At 46.7% G+C, this 20,403-nt stretch overlaps 1 protein-coding gene and 1 pseudogene across 2 annotated transcripts; both read right to left on the bottom strand.

Annotated features, from left to right (window-relative positions):
- Positions 1–3,244: 3,244 nt before the first annotated feature.
- Positions 3,245–8,541, bottom strand: LOC132245543 (olfactory receptor 6B1-like; annotated as a pseudogene).
- A 38-nt stretch (positions 8,542–8,579) lies between these two features.
- On the bottom strand, positions 8,580–18,513 carry LOC132245650 (olfactory receptor 6N1-like). Of its 2 annotated transcripts, none has more exons than XM_059718338.1 (3): positions 18,434–18,513; positions 14,837–15,077; positions 8,580–11,992 (listed from the first exon to the last, which is right to left on the bottom strand). In XM_059718338.1, exon 3 carries the CDS (start codon positions 11,833–11,835, stop codon positions 10,867–10,869), a length of 969 nt encoding a protein of 322 aa, XP_059574321.1. In that variant the 5' UTR covers positions 11,836–11,992; positions 14,837–15,077; positions 18,434–18,513; the 3' UTR covers positions 8,580–10,866. The 2 variants fall into 2 exon arrangements, with proteins under 2 accessions (XP_059574321.1, XP_059574322.1); XM_059718339.1 differs by having other exon boundaries at positions 14,941–15,077.
- Between the last annotated feature and the right edge of the window lie 1,890 nt (positions 18,514–20,403).

Raw genomic sequence — 20,403 nt, 5'->3', positions numbered from 1 at the left:
AGCCCCAGTTTTAGGCACCGAGGTTCCATATGCATTTCATGAAGGAAATGGGTAAGTCAAAGGACCAGGCAGGGAGTTGCTGGAAGCTAGCTAATAAATAGTCGTAAACCCTGGATGTGGCTGAAATCCTGCTTCTCCTGGAACTGGTGCTCGAATCAGGTCTGCAAGGAAAGAACTTCCATCTACTTTATTTCCCCATTATTTAAACAGGAAGCAGTTAAGCCTGCATTTTGCAAGACCCAAAGCTGTTGATGTGTCTTAACTATTTCTGAGCATGTCTACTGGATTAGCTCTTCAGACAACTTGAAAGGAAGTTGGCCTAACTTCTAGCTCCAAATGGGGCTTGAGCCAAAGGAAGGTGCCAGGGCAGTTCTGGGTATGTATGGAAGTGAAAACTGCAGTAATAGTGGGAATTTTCTGGGCAAACAGGGTAGATCATAGCAAATTGAGGATAGATGATGAATAAAAGTTTTTTGGATTGTGATAATAGACTTTGGGGGCCAGGTTTTGCCTGGTTCTGTTTTGGATAAGTCCCTAGTTCATTAGCTTATGAGAGTGACATAGATTCATAGATTCATAGATGTTAGGGTCGGAAGGGACATCAACAGATCATCAAGTCTGACCCCCTGCATAAGCAGGAAAGAGTGCTGGGTCTAAATGTCCCCAGCTAGATACTCGTCTAACCTCCTCTTGAAGACCCCCAGGGTAGGGGAGAGCACCACCTCCCTTGGGAGCCCGTTCCAGACCCTGGCCACTCGAACTGTGAAGAAGTTCTTCCTAATGTCTAGTCTAAATCTGCTCTCTGCTAGCTTGTGGCCATTGTTTCTTGTAACCCCCGGGGGCGCCTTGGTGAATAAATCCTCACCAATTCCCTTGTGTGCCCCCGTGATGAACTTATAGGCAGCCACAAGGTCGCCTCCCAACCTTCTCTTGCGGAGGCTGAAAAGGTCCAGTTTCTCTAGTCTCTCCTCGTAGGGCTTGGTCTGCAGGCCCTTGACCATACGAGTTGCCCTTCGCTGTACCCTCTCCAGGTTATCCGCATCCTTCTTGAAGTGCGGTGCCCAGAATTGCACGCAGTACTCCAACTGCGGTCTGACCAACGCCCTATAGAGGGGAAGTATCACCTCCCAGGACCTATTCGTCATGCATCTGCTGATGCACGATAAAGTGCCATTGGCTTTTCTGATGGCTTCGTCACACTGCCGGCTCATGTTCAACTTGGAGTCCACTAGGACTCCAAGATCCCTTTCCACCTCCGTGCCACCCAGCAGGTCATTCCCTAGGCTGTAGGTGTGCTGGACATTTTTCCTCCCTAGGTGCAGCACTTTGCATTTCTCCTTGTTGAACTGCATCCTGTTGTTTTCTGCCCACTTGTCCAGCCTATCCAGGTCTGCCTGCAGCTGTTCCCTGCCCTCCGGCGTGTCCACTTCTCCCCATAGCTTTGTGTCATCTGCAAACTTGGACAGAGTACATTTCACTCCCACGTCCAAGTCGCTGATGAAGACATTAAAGAGTATCGGTCCAAGGACCGAACCCTGCGGGACCCCACTACCCACACCCTTCCAGGTCGAGACCGACCCATCTACCACGACTCTTTGGGTGCGACCCTCCAGCCAATTCGCCACCCACCGAACTGTGCAGTCATCCACATCACAGCCTCTTAACTTGTTCACCAGTATGGGGTGGGATACCGGATCGAAGGCCTTCCTGAAGTCCAGGTATACGACATCCACCCCTCCTCCTGTGTCCAGGCGTTTCGTAACCTGGTCATAGAAAGAGACTAGGTTGGTCAGGCACGATCTGCCCGCCACAAACCCATACTGGTTTCCCCTCAGCATAATTTGCCCTGCCGGGCTCTCACAAATGTGAGCCTTGATAATTTTTTCAAATACTTTACCAAGGATGGAGGTGAGACTGACCGGCCTATAGTTGCCCGGGTCCTCCTTCCTCCCCTTTTTGAAAATGGGGACCGCGTTAGCCCTTTTCCAGTCCTCCGGGACTTGGCCCGTGCGCCACGAGCATTTGAATATTCCTGCCAGTGGCTCTGCAATGATGTCGGCCAGTGCCTTCAGCACCCTCGGATGGAGCCCATCCGGGCCTGCCGACTTAAAGGCATCCAGTTCTTCCAAGTGACTCTGCACCACCTCAGGATCTACGTATGGAAGTCTGGCGCCTTGCTGCTGCCTCTCTACAACCCCAGTGAGAGACTTGTCCTGCCCCTCGCTTAGGAACACTGAGGCAAAGAACTCGTTGAGGAGTTCAGCCTTGTCCCCTCTATCTGTCACCAATTTCTGCTGCCCATTTAGCAGGGGTCCTATTCCTCCCTGGGCCTTCCTTTTACTCCCAATATATCTAAAAAACAATTTCTTGTTGTCCTTTACTTGGGTTGCCATCCTCAGCTCCATGGTAGCTTTGGCAATGACATATGTCATTCTTAATTAGTTTAAAAATATATCTTTCAAAGTGATGATTGTTTATTGAAAATCAGAGCATTTCAGCTAATAAGCATTTACATGCTAGATGGAAGGTACACAGAAACTGGGTATTAGAAAAAGAGGGACATAATGTAGACAACTACGTACTTGTTCAAACCAGGGGAGTAAAAGTAAAGAATTCAGATTGATTGTGGGGGAGAAATCCCCATAAAATATCCTCATTGGTTGGATTGTGGAAGAGTTAACCATTTTCAAAATTGTTAAATGGCAATGCCAAAGAATACAAATATTTGAATAATTCCATGGAAAATATTTAATAGCATATTGAGACTCATGTGTTTTGTCAACCGTGTAATTTTTACATGGATCCTCTCAGCACACCAATGTTCACTTACATGTTCTGACTGGGCACGTCTACCTCAGATGCTATGTGTAGGTTACTTATAGGATGTGGGCACCAGAATCCTAGCAAAATAAGATTCTTAATATCTTTTGAAAATTTTAGTCCAAGTTGTTATACCTTTAGATTGAATTTTTTATTTTATATTCATATCATTTTTACTTTGGGTAGCACATGGATTTTACTAACATGACAGTCCCTTAGATATAGCAGAAGTCAAATGTAGTCTGACTAGAAAGATCCCAAATCTATCTGATCCAAAGCTTTCCAATATTTTCAGATCCTCAGATACCAGAGATACAGATTACCAAAGACTAAGGAAGACTACCAAAGATCTTGCCAGACCTAGACATAACAACAGATCTGACATTATAACAAATGCAAATCTTCTTTTTACTAAGGGGTCTTATTAAAAAAAATTGCAGTTGTTGTAAAATCTACACATTTTAGGCAGCCTTTTCAGGGCCTCTTTCACTTCCTTATTTCTCAGGCTATAGATGAGGGGGTTAACCATGGGAGTCAAAACAGTGTAGGTGACTGAGAACATTTTGCTTAGGTCTCTCAGTGAATGAGTGCTTGGAAACATATAGACAATAATCAGGGTCCCATAGAAAATTGTCACTACAATCAGGTGAGAGGAGCATGTGGAGAAGGCCTTTTGCCTCCCCGTATTAGAAGGGATTCTCAGGATAGCGGTGATAATGCAAATATAGGACGTCAAGATTAAGAGAAATGGCATCAGTGTGAATAGTATGGAGAAGATAAAAATAAAATGTACATCAGGTGGAGATCACTGCAGGCAAGTTGTATCACGGGGATGAAATCACAGATGAAATGGTCAATTACATTGGAACCACAGAAAGTCAACTGTGTTATGGAGAGAGTAGTTACGGTATTACCCACAAAGCCACTTATCCAAGAGACGGCTGCTAGTTGCAAGCAAAGCTTACTATCCATAATAGCCATATAATGCAGAGGTTTACATATTGCCAGATAACGATCATAAGACATTACAGAGAAGAGAAAGCATTCTGTAGCTGCCAGGCCACCAAAGAAATATAACTGGGTGATACAACTTGTGAAGGAAATGTGGTTCTCACCAGTCAGGGTACTCATCAGTACTCTGGGCAGGGTGGTGGAGCTGTAACAGGTCTCCAGGAAGGACAAGTTCCCCAGGAAGAAATACATGGGGGTGTGAAGGTGCTGATCAGTCAAAATCAGCACAATGATGAGGATGTTCCCAGCCACAGTCACAACGTAGATCACTAGAAACAGCATGAAGACAAGAGCTTGCCGTTCATATTTATTGCCAAACCCCAGGAGGATGAATTCTGTGACAGAAGTTTGTTTTTTTCTTCTGGTGTTAATCATGAAGATGATATCTATTGCTGAAAAAAGGAAATGTTACAACAGCCCCACAATTTTAGTTTAAGCCTATTAAAGTTAAAATCTCCATGTTGTGGATGGAGTTGGAGTTGTAGACTGCAAGGCTAGGATGGGCTACTATTATAATGTCATCTGCCCTGCTGTGTAACACAGTCCTTAATCCATTCGTAGTTCTATTATAGCAGACCTTACCTTGCACTCTTTCCCTTATGTATTAATACTCCCTCTCCTTAAGCTTACCTGCACAAACAGTGTGTTGGAAACACAGCTTGGAGGGAGGGTATTCACACAGTGGAGTTTGATGAAATCCCAAAATCAGTGAGCAAAACCTGAAAATCAGTCAGCTCTCTCAGATCTATCCCTACTGAATCTATCCCTAAAAACAGATAATATCCTTTCCCCACCCCAAATTGCTCCAAAGAGCTAACACTACTGTTTGCTATGACAAGGTAGCAAGGTCTCCGGGGGATTCTGACACATAGGGGTCTTACAATCTCAACAGTCACACGTGCCTGTTTCACTTGTAAATACAACACTTTCTATGTGGAAATCAAATTGTTTAGGACTTCCCAAACTTTCTTCTCTGACAGAAAATAACACTCTATGAATGAATTTCTGTGAGTCAAAACTCCACCTTCTAAGCCCTTTGAAAGAGGGTTTTGATTGGTTTTCTCTTGACATTACATGTTAGTAGTAATACCTCCACTATTGTTACTGTTATTGATCCTTAGAGATTAAATTATAGACCTACTGGTAAGGCACTATGCAAACACAAAAAGGAAAATATAGCCTCTACATTCATGTAAGTAAATGCATGGTAAATGTCAGTGGCGATGCGTAGGCATACACGGGGGTGCACATGCACCCCTGAGAGTGCTGGTGTACCCCCAGACTGTCTGCACTCCCACTTTGGTGACAGGCATGGGGGGCCAACAGGAGCGCCGGTGTCCCCGCCCTGCGAGTGCCAGCTGGGGACTGCAAGCGCAGCTGCTACTCCTGGAAGCACCGTGGCCAGTCCCGGAAGTGCCACAGCCGCTCGTGGAAGCCAGTGGGTGAGATTAGCTGTGGGGGCATGCCCCCGGTCAGTGAGATTGGCCATGGAAGGACCCCCAGTCGGCAAGCTCGGTCACTGGGGGGGCATATGCCTCCCTTAAATAAGGTGGCAGCAGTCACCCATGGTAAATCTAAGTAAAAACAAGAGACTGTAAATGCTAGCAGACAAACAGAAGAGCAAGTGCAAGGAGATAGAGACAAGACGCAGCTCATAGTGACTGCTGCCATCTCAATACTCCTGCAGTCTAAACCCCCGCTCAGTTTTCTGTAGGCACCATGGCTTCATGGGGACATTAACACTTCCAGATTGTGGGAATGTGTGATTGAAAAATGCTAATGTGCACCAATAGATTTTCTGTCCCTCTCAGGAAAATGGTACGGTACTTCAGTTTGCTATGACAAGGGAGCAAGGTAGCAGATGGAGAGTTAGCACCTACCTGGAACCCCAGGATACTGCAACCTTCAATTGATTGGCTTTTATTTTTAATGAGACATTGACCAAGGTTCTGCTTCTTCACCAGAGCTCCTCATCTCTCATCACTGAATGTGGATTCACCCAGTAAATAGATCTGCCCCCCCCTGAAGAGAAGAGCTGGTGCTGCAGTCTTGCTTGGAATTTGCTCTTTTCCTTCTATTAACAAAATTCAGAGGTCCCCTAAGGTTTGTATCCTTCAGCATGGAGCCTTACTATCTCCGCTGCTTACCTTTCTGGTGGGGCTAAGCCTAGGGAGTGACGGACTTATTTTCTGACTATAAACTACCAGAGGCCCCAGAGGACATCTGTATGGGACATACGTACCTGCTGTCTGGGATTATTGTTATACAGGGACCAATTTAACACGACATTCATTTAATGTTTTGTCAAACAGACTGACTTTTCTAAATGATTTTAATTACATCAATACTGTCATTGAGTAATAATTTGTAAGAGGTGACAAGCAAGATAAGAAGTCCAGCCAGGTGGTTTAATAAACACACAGGAAACTGAATTGAAATTCAAGGCAAACGAAGGAAACAACCAAAAGATCTCCCTTTCTTATGTATACTCTCTCTCTCACTCATGCACAAACACAAACTCAATGAACTGTATCATTTGAATTACTGTTTAATGTTTCAATGCTTATTCATTAATTGCTTTACACCTCCCTAACTATTTTAAAAAAGCAGGAGGAGGTAAGATGTTTTCTTATTGGAGGAAAAGCCATTGATGTTCAATCTAGCTGGTTTTTTAATGTTACTAGCCTACCTATGCAAGATGTTTACATCCTGGACCAGAGGTGGCTACAAACGTCTTGAAAGCAAACACCTCTTTCAGAAATGTTAGCACCAAATATTTGGAGCAACTCTGATACCCAAATTGACTCTAGTTACAGAGGTTCACCCAGAGAGAATATTCCCCTTGTGCTTGCAACAGCTCCCCTCAAAAGCAACTCCATTGCAGAACTAACAACATAACATTTCTTCAGAGATTAGATTAGTTTGCAGAGTAAAAAGGAACACAAAATACCCCATAGGCCGGTGCGCACTGGCTCCGCCTGGTGTAACTCACAATAATGGCACAATTATAAACCATTCTTTCACACATCCCTAAGTTTCACTTGTTCCTAGAAATGTGTGCTGATACCAGCATTATGTGCTGCTGGACTGAAGTTGTACGAGCAGTCAGTGGCTCTGAAGCTGCCAGCCGTCTGTACTATACTAGGCCAGGTATCTAGATTCTACAAATATGGGTCCAAGAGCCATGCAGATTGACTCATAAAATGGGTTGACACATTTCCATGGTCTGTGATTCCAATTTGTACATTGTTTCAGAGCCACAGAACTCATGTGCCGAAGGTCAAGTGCTCTGGGGAATGCTCACCATGAGAAAAGGCTACCAAGGCTTCGAGGATCCAGGTCACTGGGGCTGTGCTGCTATACTGGGAGCGTGTCTACATGTGCATTTCCTGCACATTAAAGTTACTGTACAGTTACTGCAGAGTAAGTGGGAATAGGGCCAGTGCCTACACGTGCAGTCAACCTGGGACTAGACTTAGTCCCAAATCAGAGCAGCCTGTCCTGTGCCTCTGGGGCCACCGAGGGGAGCTCCAGCCTCCGGTCACATGGCTGCCAGCACTTGGCAAACATGCTGATGCCAGAGGCATCTGTCAGCACGTGACAGCTGTCTTACAAGCACCCCTGCCAGACCCTCTGATCCCTGGCCAGCTCCTCCCCTGCCCGGGGGCTGCATGTCAAGTGCAGAGAAAGCATGAAGCAGCTTCCTTCCTGCCCACCCAACCTCCTCACACCATCCCTGTACCTGCCCCTGCCTCTGCCCCTACCAGCAGCATCCAGCACCCTGCTGCTTCAGCTCGGCCCCTCCCAGCAATGACCAGTGCCCCGGTCACACCCTGCACTCATGGATCGCAACCCTGAGCTATAATACCGTGGGGCATAAGTCTGGCCTGCCCTGGAATGGCCGCTGCTGCCTGTAGGGCTATCTGTGGCAGCTCGAAATATGTCTGCCCCCAGTTGCTGAGGAAGAGATGGCTACTGAGATCAATGCCTTCCTCAGTGAATGGGAAGCCCATGCTTGCCCAGCTACAAGGACTTAGGCTGCTCAATAAATGTGTGGTAGGTGTCCCAACTCTCTACATGTCCTGGAGCCAGGAGAGTGTGGGAGGGCAAGGCAAGGAGTAGGGGTCAGGACCGGAGCTGGGGTAGGGGCAGGTGGGGGTGGAGAATGAGACTGGTAGAAGCCACCCTCCAGTGTGGGACTTAGCATGGGCCTGGGGTCAGTGAGGCTGGAAGCTCAGCATGGGGATCCCCATGCCAGGACGCATCCAGCTCCACCTGGTGTCTGTGGCCTCCTGTGGGCTAGGTGCTGACACTTGGCCATGCTCCCCTCCACCTCCCCAGGGAGAAGCTGGTGCTGCTGGCTGCTGAAAGTGGTATGGTCAGTCACTCCTCATGGGCAGCTGCAGGGTGAGGCTAAGGCCAAGGCAGCTGCTGGCCAGGGCTCCCTGGGCTACCAGTGATGGCAATAGCTGGGGAGGAGTTCAGGGCAGGGTACTGAAGGCCTGAGGTCCCCTCCTCCAATGATGTGTCACTGGAGGTGACAGGCTGGGACATGGGTGCAGGCTCCTTGGGGACCCGAATGGGGTTCAGCTCCTGCATGAAGGGAATGGTCTTGGAGGCCCCACCAGACCAACGATTGTGGCCATTTACACCCATGCACTGGACCTGCAGGTCCTTGACCTTAATGTGGCACTGCCACACCAACTGCATTACACAAATTGCCAATTGATCAAATTACGAGCGAGACCTTTTGCGGGGGATAAGGCAAAGTGCTGCGTTTATTGGTTAAGCACTTAATACACACACATACCAAGTTCATACCCCAGTTTCTGTCCTGCACTGCTATACGTTACCAGTTTTATCGGTGCTTGGATCAAATTAATGGCCAGCCAAGTTGATCCGAGTGGGAGCAGGGCTCCTGCCAGTCCATCTCATCCAATGAACCGATGCTCCAGGATGACATGCAGAACAAGACCTAAAATTGATATGTCTTGCCCCATCTTTTATAGCCTTGTCCATTCATCCAGTCCTCTGGGCTTTTGCTAGGTTATCACTGTGTTCTTTCTTGAAGGTGGATTGTCGGTGTTCTCTCGCTGTTCTGGGGCAGATTCTTCTTGTTTGCTCTTTTATTTCTCTGCATTCTTCAGCCAGTCGCCAGATGATGTTTTCCTTTTCCACAAACACACTCTCACCCATACAGCATACAAAAGAGGAAAAGGTCAAGTACTTATGTCAAACTACAGAGCAATACAAAACGGAGATTCTCAAGGCAATGCAAAACTCAGGAAAATACATAAGCTTAAAAGCAATAGGCAAAACTCTATTTCCATGTTATTTATCTAACATCAAGCTGGTATTTATGCTATTTGCATAACGACTGGGGGTGGCCCCATACATGCATCTCAGCCACCAGGGCCTCATAAGGATGGACATTCAAGTGCCCACCCTGGACAAACTGCCTCAGGATGTCTTCCTCACCCCACAGTGCCCTAGGGGTGCACACATCCTCCTGGATCCAGTTTGGGCCTCTGGGGCTCCAGATAGGTGGGCACACGTGGATGGGGCTAGGGCTGGACACAGGGGAGGAGGATGATGTCATGCCCCTTGTTGGTTGACTGGGCCCCCATGCCACTGGCCCTGTGATGCTGGCCCTTGAGGGCTGACAGCATGACGCCCAACAGGGGATTGGCCAGGGAGTCACAGCCACATGGTTGAGGTGCTTCACTTTAGTCCTTGGAGGAGACAGATGTGGGGTTGAGAAGCAGTGGGGAGCAGGTGCTGCTTCTTCTAGCACAGCCAAAAAGGCCACTAGCCCAAATAGGATCATAGGCCTGCGCAATGGATGCAGCAAAAAGAGACCTTTGTAATGCTCACTTATGGCCAGGTACCAGCTCAGGAGGGTGACAGCCCAGGCAAATATTGCCTGCAGGCTGTCCAGAGGGGCACACAGGGCCTGCTTGACTCGTGGACAGAGAGTAGCTCCTGCCAGCTCCCTGTGGTGTGTGCCCCAAGGCACAAAGTAGCTTCAGCCTTTTATACCCTGCAGCTAGAAGCTGACAGAAAGCAGCTGAGCGCAGCTCCAGGAGAGGGGGTAAGGCAGGAGCCCTAAGGCCAGCCTCCAGCTGGCTCCATAGTGACTGGGCAGACCCAGCCTGGAGGCTCCCACATTACTGCACGGTAATGCCTCTACACATGCATTACTGCACTGCAACTAATCGCCTATCAATTTGGTACCTTCATGATGCAGCAGTGTAGTGTCCATCGGTGTCTACACATGATGAGCAGCTACTCTGCCATAGCAATTTCCACCCCTCTCACCCCTTCCATTATAGTACACTGTTATGGTGAAGTATCTGCTAAAAATAACCATGCACCATGCATGCAAAGGCTGTTACTGCACCTTGCTTTAGTACTTCCAACAGGAAGTACTAAAGCACTGGACAATAACATCACGATAAGGCAACATGTCCTCTTTCTAGAAATAAGGGAGATATGCCCTTTAGAGATAAGGGAGACATGCCCTCTCTCTAGAAATTGTTGATGGAGATGAAGCTTCTGGCAGAGCTGCTGGTAGAGACAAAGGTTCAGGCTTGATGGCTGACATTCATCAGGAGCAGAAACTATTTGTTCCCATTTGTCTGGAAAATACCAAGCCAAGTGCAGTACAACAGGATATAGGTAATAGATGATAATATACTTCTTAGGATTATCAAGCACCTCACATCGAGGGTTGTATCAACCTAGTCACTTTTACTCTGGAAGAACTTTTATTAGTTCTACAAAACCCATGAGAAATAATACATATTATTAGCATAAGTACAGAGGAGCCTGAAATTGTGTGTGTGGGGTGGAGGGGGGGGGTTCATGTTCAGAACGTTCCACCTCAAAGAGGGGAAGGAAAGATAAAGTTTTAACTGTTTACAAGAATATACTGCCTTTCAACCAGGTTCACCTTTAACAAACGTAAAGATACAACGCTTGTGCAGAAGACTCTTGAAACCCAAACCGCACAATTACTGTTTCTTTCACTTATCCTCATATCAGCCTGGTAGTTTGAATTCCCAGGATCCTAAATTTGCTGACAACTTTTCTCAGGCCCTCTTTCACTTCTCTGTTCCTCAGACTGTAGATAAGGGGATTGATCAGGGGTGTAAGGATTGTGTAGAAAACAGAAAATGCTTTGTTCAAGTATCTCAGCATGTTGTTTTTTGGTAAGAAATATACAATCAATATGGTCCCATAAAAAATGGTTACTACAATGAGGTGGGAGGAGCAGGTAGCAAATGCCTTTTGTCTTCCCCTCCCAGAAGGGATTCTCAGAATGGCATCTATGATACAAATGTAGGATGCCAGAGTTAAGAGAAATGGGGAAAGGGCAGCCAAGGAGGAAGTTATAAAACTAATAAGAATGACCAGCCTCGTATCACTGCAGGAGAGCTGTATCACTGGAGTGAAGTCACAAAAGAAGTGGTCAATCTCATTGTGCCCACAGAAAGTTAATTGTGACATAAAACTTATTAATAATGTAGAAAACAGCAATACTCCTAGCCAACATCCAGTTGCTAGCAGTAGACAGACTCTGCCATTCATTAACATTGCATAGAGCAGTGGTTTACAAATTGCTAAATACCTATCATAAGACATTGCAGCTAGGAGACAACACTCTGTACCTGCCAGGCTTGCAAAAAAATAAAACTGAGTAATGCAGCCCCTAACAGAAATGGTTCTGTTCCCTGTCAGGAGACTGGCCAGCATCCTGGGCAGCACGGTGGAGGTGTAGCAAGTCTCCAAGTATGACAAGTTTCCCAGGAAGAAGTACATGGGGGTATGAAGCTGTGGATCAGCAACAACAAGCACAATGATGAGGATGTTCCCAGTCACGGTCAACATATAGATCACTAGAAACAGCAGGAAGAGAAAAATCTGTAGCTGTGGAATGGTCCCAAATCCTAGAAGGAGGAATTCTGTGATAGATGTGTGATTGTCTCCTCCTACTTCCTCCATGAGGTGTAGCTGGGTTTTTCCTTTCACTCTTCTAGTGAGAAGCAAGGATTTTTGTGGGTGATATCTTTTATTGGACCTTTTTCATGGTCTGGATTAAGTTAGACAAGCTTTTGAACACAAGCATTTTTCATCAGGTCACTATTCTAGTGGGTTATTCCTGGAAAATGAAAAAAAAAAGTAATGATCTTTGAAAGTTTACTATATAGTTCCACCAGGGAGATGTACATTGCATCAATACTATGATTGTTCAGCCTCAGGGAACAGTTTATGTTGTCTTTGCTCAGGTTTTGCTCAGGGCTGTGGAATTGCAATTTCCTACCCACCTGCCCCAGGTACCAGCTCCACAGTTATTTAATGCCCTTCTGCCCATGGCATTGCATGCAGGTTTAATGGGCTTAGGGTCACAGAATCATAGATAATTATGGTTGGAAGCAACCTCATCAGTCCAACCCTCTGCTCAAAGCAGGACCTTTCCCAACTATATCATCCGAGACAAGGCTTTGTCTAGCCAGTCCTACTGCCTAATCATACCCAGCAGCTTTTAAGAGAAATGCATCCAAAAAGGAAATGTCCCAAGCAGATGCTTTCAGAAATTCCTTCTTCTCTTTTCTGTAGTTATAAATACTTCATCATCATAGTTACCGTAATCATCATCAACCTCAATATTAATGACCCTTCATGACTTCCACAGTAAGCTCAGCAATAAACTCATTCAAGCCTCATTAGTGGCACCCCCTTAGTCCTCAGGCCTATAACCATCCCCTTCCTTGGGGCTTTCAAATCTCCATCAAATCTCTGTCTTGCTCGCTGGCATCCTGGGTGTGTCTTATAGGAAATGAGAAAGAACATCTGGAGCTCCAGAGAGATTTTGTAGAGTGACAGCAATTGGTTTATAGTCAATAAGCTACAGAGTGGAAAGAGTAACAAACATGGAGAACTGGCTTCCAGTAACTTTCCAGTAGATTTCAGAATGGAAAGAAGAGGGGCAAGATGGAAAGCAGCAGGGCCATGAGTGTGCCAAGTATGGGAAGAGCTTCACTGGGACCACTAACCTGGCCTGACACCTGCACATCCACACAAGGGACCAGCAAGTCCGCCTACAGTGCAGGTAGTGCTTCAAGCACACCTACACCCTCAGCACCCACCAATGACTGCACTCAGATGAGCAGCCTCACCTCTGGGGCAAGTGCAGGGAGAACTTTCCTTGCCCCCTTCTCATGTTTTGGAGAGGGGATGGGAAGGTGTTCAAGGGGGGAAATTAGGGAGGGGTCTTTGGGGTCAGGGAGCTGGGGAGGAAGAGGGGAAGAGTGGGGGTTTACGGGGTTCAGTGTTGGGGCAGATGGAGGGGGGCATTTGGGTTTGGGGCTCTAGAAAGCTTTTGTAAGTTATTCTGTCCTCTTAGCTTGAGCCACTGAGCCTTTGTTAGGAAAAGTGTCATATAAATTGAATACATTAAATAAATACGTACAGTTGCATTGGTTGAAGCCCAAAGAAAGGCTGACAAACTAAAAGGTGTCAGAATGAATTCTAGCTGTGTGGAGGGAGATCAGTGGCCATATCTTACAGGTGTTAAGAAGAAAAGTTCTGCAAGAAAAGTCAGACCTTCAATATGAGGATACAGAGGCAAAGTAGAGAGACAAGATGTCAAAGGGACAGGTGGGTGCTTTAGTCTGGATGGAACAAGAGCTGTGTGTGGAAGATCTATGGGCCATCACCCTAAAAAAAACTATAGTTTTCTAGACCGCTTTCCCAGAGGTCAGATTTTCAGGGAGACAGGCACTAACTGAATAGGGATGTGGGTTGAATACTTTATTTTTATGCTATTTTGTTTCCTTTCAAGATGAGGACACCTAACAGATGTGTGTACTATGAGGGGTAAGCGTAAGAAAAAAGAGAAGAATTTAATTAGAAGAATTAAAGAAAAGGGAAGTGATGAGAAGTCACACGGCTGAGCAGGGTATATGATGGGGCCAACTTGTGCAAGGGATGGCATTAGGAAATAAGAGATTATATGAAATCCTGCATTTCAGGCTAAGGAAAAGGAGGAAATAAGTGTAGGAAGGGGAGAGGTGCAAGGGAGATGAGCTGAGGGAAGGTGGGAATTTATATAATATGATGTCTTTTTCCCTTGGAAGAAACCAGCAAGAACCTGTGGGGATATGAAGAAGGAAGAGCTTGAAGAACAAAGCAATGATGGTGAAAAGCACCAGAGACATGATGTCAGCTTTGATGAAGCTGGAGAGGCAGAACTGAACAAGGAGAAAGAATTAGTAGAGGAAGAGATAAGCTGGGTCATGGGATTCCTGTGAGAAATGCTCTACAGCAGGAGGGCAAGAAAAGCAGCTGATTCAGGGCATGCGAGGGGGCTAGGAGGTTGGTTAGGTGGATTTTGCAGTGGGAGAGAGAGAGGAGAAAGTTAAACGTGGAGGGGAGCGTAACAGGTAGAGCTGCAACAGAGCAGCTCCTACTCACAACTGCCAACTATGCTGTCTTGTGCCTCAGACGCAGGAGCTGTGATGAAATGCGTGAAGGGGAGAATGAAAAGCAAGCTGGATCAATAGCTCTCCAAACACGGCATGCATCAGGGACAAATGCAGGGCTGCTAACTCATCACTGCTGTGCGTGCTTCTGCTGTAAGGATTGGATCCCTCTCCTGAGTGCAGCTTGGAGCATGCAAGGGGGGCACAGGATGGACCTAGAAAACCCAGCCCTTGCATTTGCCAACGTTTGAAGATGAGTTTCAGAAAGAAAGGGGAGAGGATAGGATATCCCTGGAATGAAGATGTATAAGAGAAAGAGGTTGCTTGGATGAGGAAAAGGACAAGGAACCAGAAAAAAAGCACATCTGTTCTGTCCCCAGCTATACCGTGCTGGCCACCTGACATGTAGGAGTCGGTTGGGTAGGACTGCAGGCAGGATCCAAGGATACAAGACGGTAGCTCTCACTCTGTCCTGTCAGCCTCCTTGTGGTTAGACCAAGCAGCCATAACATAACACTTACCTATAATCCTCTCCATCTGTAGTGGTGGGGTGTGGGGATCAGTGTCGTGGACCCCATCACTCTGCTCCTCGCAGTGTCACAGAGTCTCTCTACATGCTACTCACCAGCTGGAAGGATCTTGCTGTCTTGCCTGTTGGATGTTGCTGTGTGTCCACGCCCAGCGCCACTGCCCCCGTTCGGCATTCGCTCAGGTTTATAAGAAAGCAGCTTCTCACCACCAGGCGTTCATGATGAAACTTTCCTTGGGATTGCAGATAATGATCACTTTTAGCTATTTAATTCACAAGGGAATTAACTTTGTGGCATTTGTTTAAGAGCGTAAACATCGAATCCTCTGCCGTTCTAATTCAAGACTCAAAAGAAATGTCTCTTTCTGTAATGTAAAGTGATATTGTACCAAGAGCCAAAATAAGTGAGAAAAAAACATGCATCATGTTAATAATTGTATAGAATACTTATGAGGCCATTTTGATCCTTGGTTTTTGTGGTCTGTCTTCAAAGACAGATAAGTATCAGCCCCATTTTACAGATTGGGAAACTGGAGCACAAAAACTGCAAAGTGCTTTGACAATGAGCACCCGTGAAGTCAGTGGCAGATCCAGAAGTAGAACCCAGATCTCCACATTTCCATGGAACGGGAATCTCCCCTGGACCGGGTTGCACATCATTTTTTAAATATTATTTCATGATACATGCGAAACATGGGAAATACCAATACATGGATATGAGAGCTGAAATCAAGATATAGGGGGCCATTTCTCATTCACACGGAAGGCCCCTTTACTCCAAAGTAATATTTGGTCCCACTTTCCTTTATCATAGCACTGCCAGGACAATTTAAATTGAACTCAAGTTAAGGGTAATCAGGACTAAGGTCTTAGTCAGCATTGGGTATTTATACAGCATTTTCATGCCATCTTGATAAATGCTTTCAGAATATCTTGAATGATAAATAGTGCTCAGAGAACCCCCTCTGATGGCTTTGGATGCTCAAATCATCGGGGGATGCAGGAGTCTATTTAATCAGATGTATTTTCAAGTTTGATTGCAATAGAGTGGTGTCTTCCAGTTCATTACACTTGATGTCTGGTTCACCTCACTCAGCTTCATCAGCCATTGCCAGTTCTCTGCATCAGATCAGGCCCTGCACCAACTCTGGGTGCTGACACAAGTGACCATTTTTTTTCCCGTGACTGACAGCTATTCCCTTACAGAAGAGCATGGCTTCAGAGTACTTTAAAAGGGCCAGATCCCATGGCAAGCTGAACCCTTGTTACATAAGGGTTCAGATGAAGGTGTTCCTTCAACCAATTTGCTGTGGCTGATCCCTGCAGCCGCTTCAGGGTGTGGTTGCAGAGATTGGGTGGCTCTTGCACGGGGGGCACAGGTGCTCCTGCCTGCTCCGCCTGTCCATTGCCACACTCATGGTGTGTGATGGCTTATCTTCCATTTTTATGTTTATAGGTTTATTATGAAAAAACCCCAACATAGTTATAAAAATATATCTTAGGAAGCTTTTGGGTTGAAAAACCCTTTGTCAGGCTGAGGAAACACCTGCAGTTGGTTGTCTGCTGGTCCTGGATGGCAGGAACAGTAAAGAAGCCAGAGGCTGGCCTGGCACGCATATGTACTGCTGACAGTAACATATATCCAACACAACATCTTTACTTCTTGCTGGCAATTCCTTTATCAGAAGAAAGGCTGTGACAGTTCTGCCTGGGTACCTGTGAAGCTGCTGGTGCTATTGGTGTTGAGCCAGCTGAGTTATTTTGACCTGCCATCATTTACAGTGGTGGACTGGACCAAGGATGTAGGGGAGGAGGAGCCCTCATTGGGGCACACTGCCATGTTGTGCAGAGGCCCCAGTGCCAGGAAGGGTGCACCTGAGCACACACACAGTCCCAGAAACACCCAGAACCCAGACTCCTCCTTGACAGCTGGCAGGCTCTGTGGTCACAGCAGGCTCTAGGAGGCCTGCAGTTTTCACCACCCCTGTGCCTTAACACACACAGTGTCACCTATGTCATGAGTTTGGCTTGTCAGCAGGTTGAGGTGCAATTTCCCAGAAACCCCTGCATCTATCTCCTTGAAACTTGGCAGACTTTGTTGCCTCAGCATGAGCTACCATCCCTGCAGTTTTCACTCTGCTGTAGCTTAACACACACACACACGTTTTGCTTTCAGGAATTTAAGGTGCTGTTCCTCAGAAACCCCTGCACCTATCGCCTTGAAACTAGCACCCCTGTGAGTTTCACCTCAATCAAACAAAAAAACAACAAAGTTACAGAAATTTAACTGATTCCCCATTATACCCTATGGCCGGATCTCCAAATCTCTCAGAATAGACTCTGAATGTTTTTGGAATCGATTCGGCCTAATTGAATTGGAAAAGCAATTCAAATCTCTGAATTGAATTGGCCGAATCCAAATTGGCCAAATCCAAAATCCAAATTGAATAACTGCTTATTCGCACAAGCCTAAAAAATACACACAGTAACACATGGAAAGAGCGAAAGAGAGGGAGAGAGAAATTTTAATTTGTCCTATCTTTTTTTACTAAGTAAGAAAAGGAGTAGTATGATACTAAATATGTCAAGAGCCCAAGTGTGACAGGGGGCCTCCCGGGGCCGAGCTCTGCAGCCCGCCCGCCTGTCACCGTGACAGCAGGCCTACTCAGAGCCTACTCGTGGCCCGCCCACCTGTCTCTGGGCAACCGCCCGCTTATCTGGCCCACCACGCCTTTGATGATAATTCATTCATATATCAATGTCAGTTAAGCGGGAGGCTACCCATTGTAGTGCCCCGATGCCAGGGGCGCTCTGCGGCTCCGACCTCCCCTAATACCACAGCCCAAGCCTCGCAGAAGGCATCATGGTGTTCCTCATCACCGGCCCCACACTGGGCCCCAGAATCATCCCACACAACCCCACTATGATCCCTCCTGATCAGGCGGCCTCTCCACCTTCATCTGAGCTACCTTCCCCCCCCTGAAGCCATGTTCCCCTCTCGGGTGTGGTTCCCCCAGAACCTTTGGCCACTTGCCCCGGCCCACCTCCAGGCCAGTCGGGACCCCAGGCCCCCAGCTCTTGGGCATCCCTCGCGGTGGGCCCCCGGCCCTTTTGACCCCCTCTGGTCCTGGCCCCAGCATGGGCCAGTCGGGCTGGGTCTCTCTAGCCGCTCACTCTATCTCCTTGGGCCTCACTGTGCCACTACTCCCCGTCCTCCCAGGGGCAACCGCAGCACCATGCCCACATCACTTCCACTCTCGGGGTCCGCCCTCTCTGGGCCCCTCACAACACTGGCCCTCTAGGCCCTCCAACATACGCATGGGTCACCCACCTGGTGGTGGTGGGAGCTAGGGGTTAAGGCGCCCCAACCCACCTTTCACTGGGGTGATCACTGGCCTGGCATTTCCTGGGGGCTCCTGCACCACTGAGAGCCCCACCAGGCCACCCGCTCCCGGCAGGGTGCAGTTTCAGGTCAGGACCAGGACCAGGACCAGGACCAGGACCAGGACCAGGACCAGGACCAGGACCAGGACCAGGACCAGGACCAGGACCAGGACCCTCCTGCCAACCCCTTGCAGCTCCCCCTTACCTCCAGTTTGCTCACAGCAGCCCTACAGCCAGGCAATGTTGCTGCCTGGCTTCCTGCAGCCAAACTGCCTTGTTTATATAGGCAGCCCATGTCTCTAAAATGGCTGCCCTAATCAGGCACCTGGAGGCTGCCAGCTCCAGGCCCTTAAAGTGGCAGAGACACCCTGTGCTCTGCCACACCAAGGTTTCTGTCTAATTTAAAGTTTAGTATATTTATGAATCAAACACTTTGTTTAAAAATAATCTTATCTACTCATGATTAAATCTGGCAGATCAGCTCTTTACATATTTTTTGTCAAATTAAATACCTTTCAAGTTCAAGATGTTACTACTGCTCAGCAAACCCAACCAAATGTGACTACATTCTCTAAGATATGGGTTTCCTTCCCAGGCTATGCTGTAATGTCTATTTATACTAGAGTAAATGCATTCATAATATAACCCTGGATTTTCCTAAAGAGCTTCTTGTACCACAAAAGTCCTTGCTTAGTTCATTATAGTGCATGATATCAGATACAATGTGTCAGTTTTAACAAAGTAAGGGATCATTTTAGGAAGTGTTAGGGTAACAATATTTGGATCTTGGGGAGCACTGGTTTTGCAGCTGAATAAAGGCTTTACTCTGCCTCTCAGCAAAGCTGCTGAACACAAGGCAAAATGATATATTAACAGTAACATTGCAAGTCTCTTAGGCAAGCATTTTCCTAACAATATAGTAGTGTGGTAGATTTATAGCCTGTTGTGTAAGAAGAACAAGATGCAGCCCACCAGCTATCCTCAGGAGATAAAGCAGAAGCAAGACCTTGGAGATGAAGAAGGAGTCACGAAGGAAAGGCAATTGACCGGGAGAAGCCGGGTTCACGGTTTTAAGCATGCGCACTTAGCAAGAAGTCATGTAAATTAGTGAAATGCATAGGCAATTCCATGCTAATGAAGTAAACAAAGGTGGAGCTTCAGATAGGAGGAGATATGTGTGGAACAAAGGAGGGGCAAAGGTAGAGTAAATGTTAATGAGTATAAACCAAAGTGCATGAATATGGAAAAAAACTCATGTTTAGCGCAGATCCTCAGTTACTTGGACCTGGCCTGAAGCTGTCTCCATTCTCAATAAAGCTGTTGTCCAGCAATGTGTGCTGGTGTTTGGTCCCTGTTTGCTCCCTGAGCAACTGGACCCCTGAGCAATTGGATCTTCGTCTCCCTAGTCATTGGGCGACTCATGGAGTCGGGGTCTAACAGTGAAGATATAAATCGTTCCCCTCTCCCTCCTCTTATTTGCTCTCAATAGCTAGTCAGACTTACAAGTGAGGAATTGTAGAGGGGAAAAAGTTCAAAAATTGTCATTTCTATTGTCCCTAGGAATTCAACAGAGCGAAGGCAGTGTTGGCAAACTATGTCCCATGCTTCAAGCAATTATACATGCTAAATGTAATGGGTTTTGTAATAGTGTCATGAGATCATAATCTGAAAACAGTGGAATGACACAAGGTCTAATGTCTGTAACTACTGCTATATTGATGAATTCAGTCTCATGAGCTGCTTTTCTGGGAACTAGCTTATAACAGCAGCTTGTAAGGGGCTGCTTTGTAATTCTCTGCCTCAATGACTTACTGGTCTCAAGTATTTTGTCCCCTGCTGCTTGCACAAAAGGACACAAGTCTGCATTTGTGTAGAACACTATTTTTGATTTCTAAACATTAAAAATATAGCCACGGCACAAAGCAAATGTGAAGATGTGAACATATTTCTTCCACTTCTCACACTGCAAGTCAAGAGTCTTGTCTCTAACTCCTTGTTCTATAAATGGGCTTTAGCTGTTCCTAGCAGCTTGGATGGCCAAAGGAAACCTAGGAAGTTAATTTTCCAACTCTTACTCCTAACACGAAGGACCTGGTTACATAACAGTGCTTCTTAGAGAATGCCAGGCCAGGACTCTATTCCGCTTTCCAGAGGGAGCAGTTTCTACTCTTTTAA

The sequence above is a fragment of the Alligator mississippiensis genome, chromosome 15 (assembly GCF_030867095.1).
Source record: "Alligator mississippiensis isolate rAllMis1 chromosome 15, rAllMis1, whole genome shotgun sequence".
NCBI lineage: Eukaryota > Metazoa > Chordata > Crocodylia > Alligatoridae > Alligator > Alligator mississippiensis.
Note: the sequence above shows the minus strand (reverse complement) of the source record. Positions and strands in the feature narration are given on the sequence as shown.

What these genes read in the sequence shown, in the direction of transcription:
- LOC132245650 (XM_059718338.1), bottom strand. Translation starts at nt 11,835, where the DNA reads ATGGAGGAAGTAGGAGGAGACAATCACACATCTATCACAGAATTCCTC.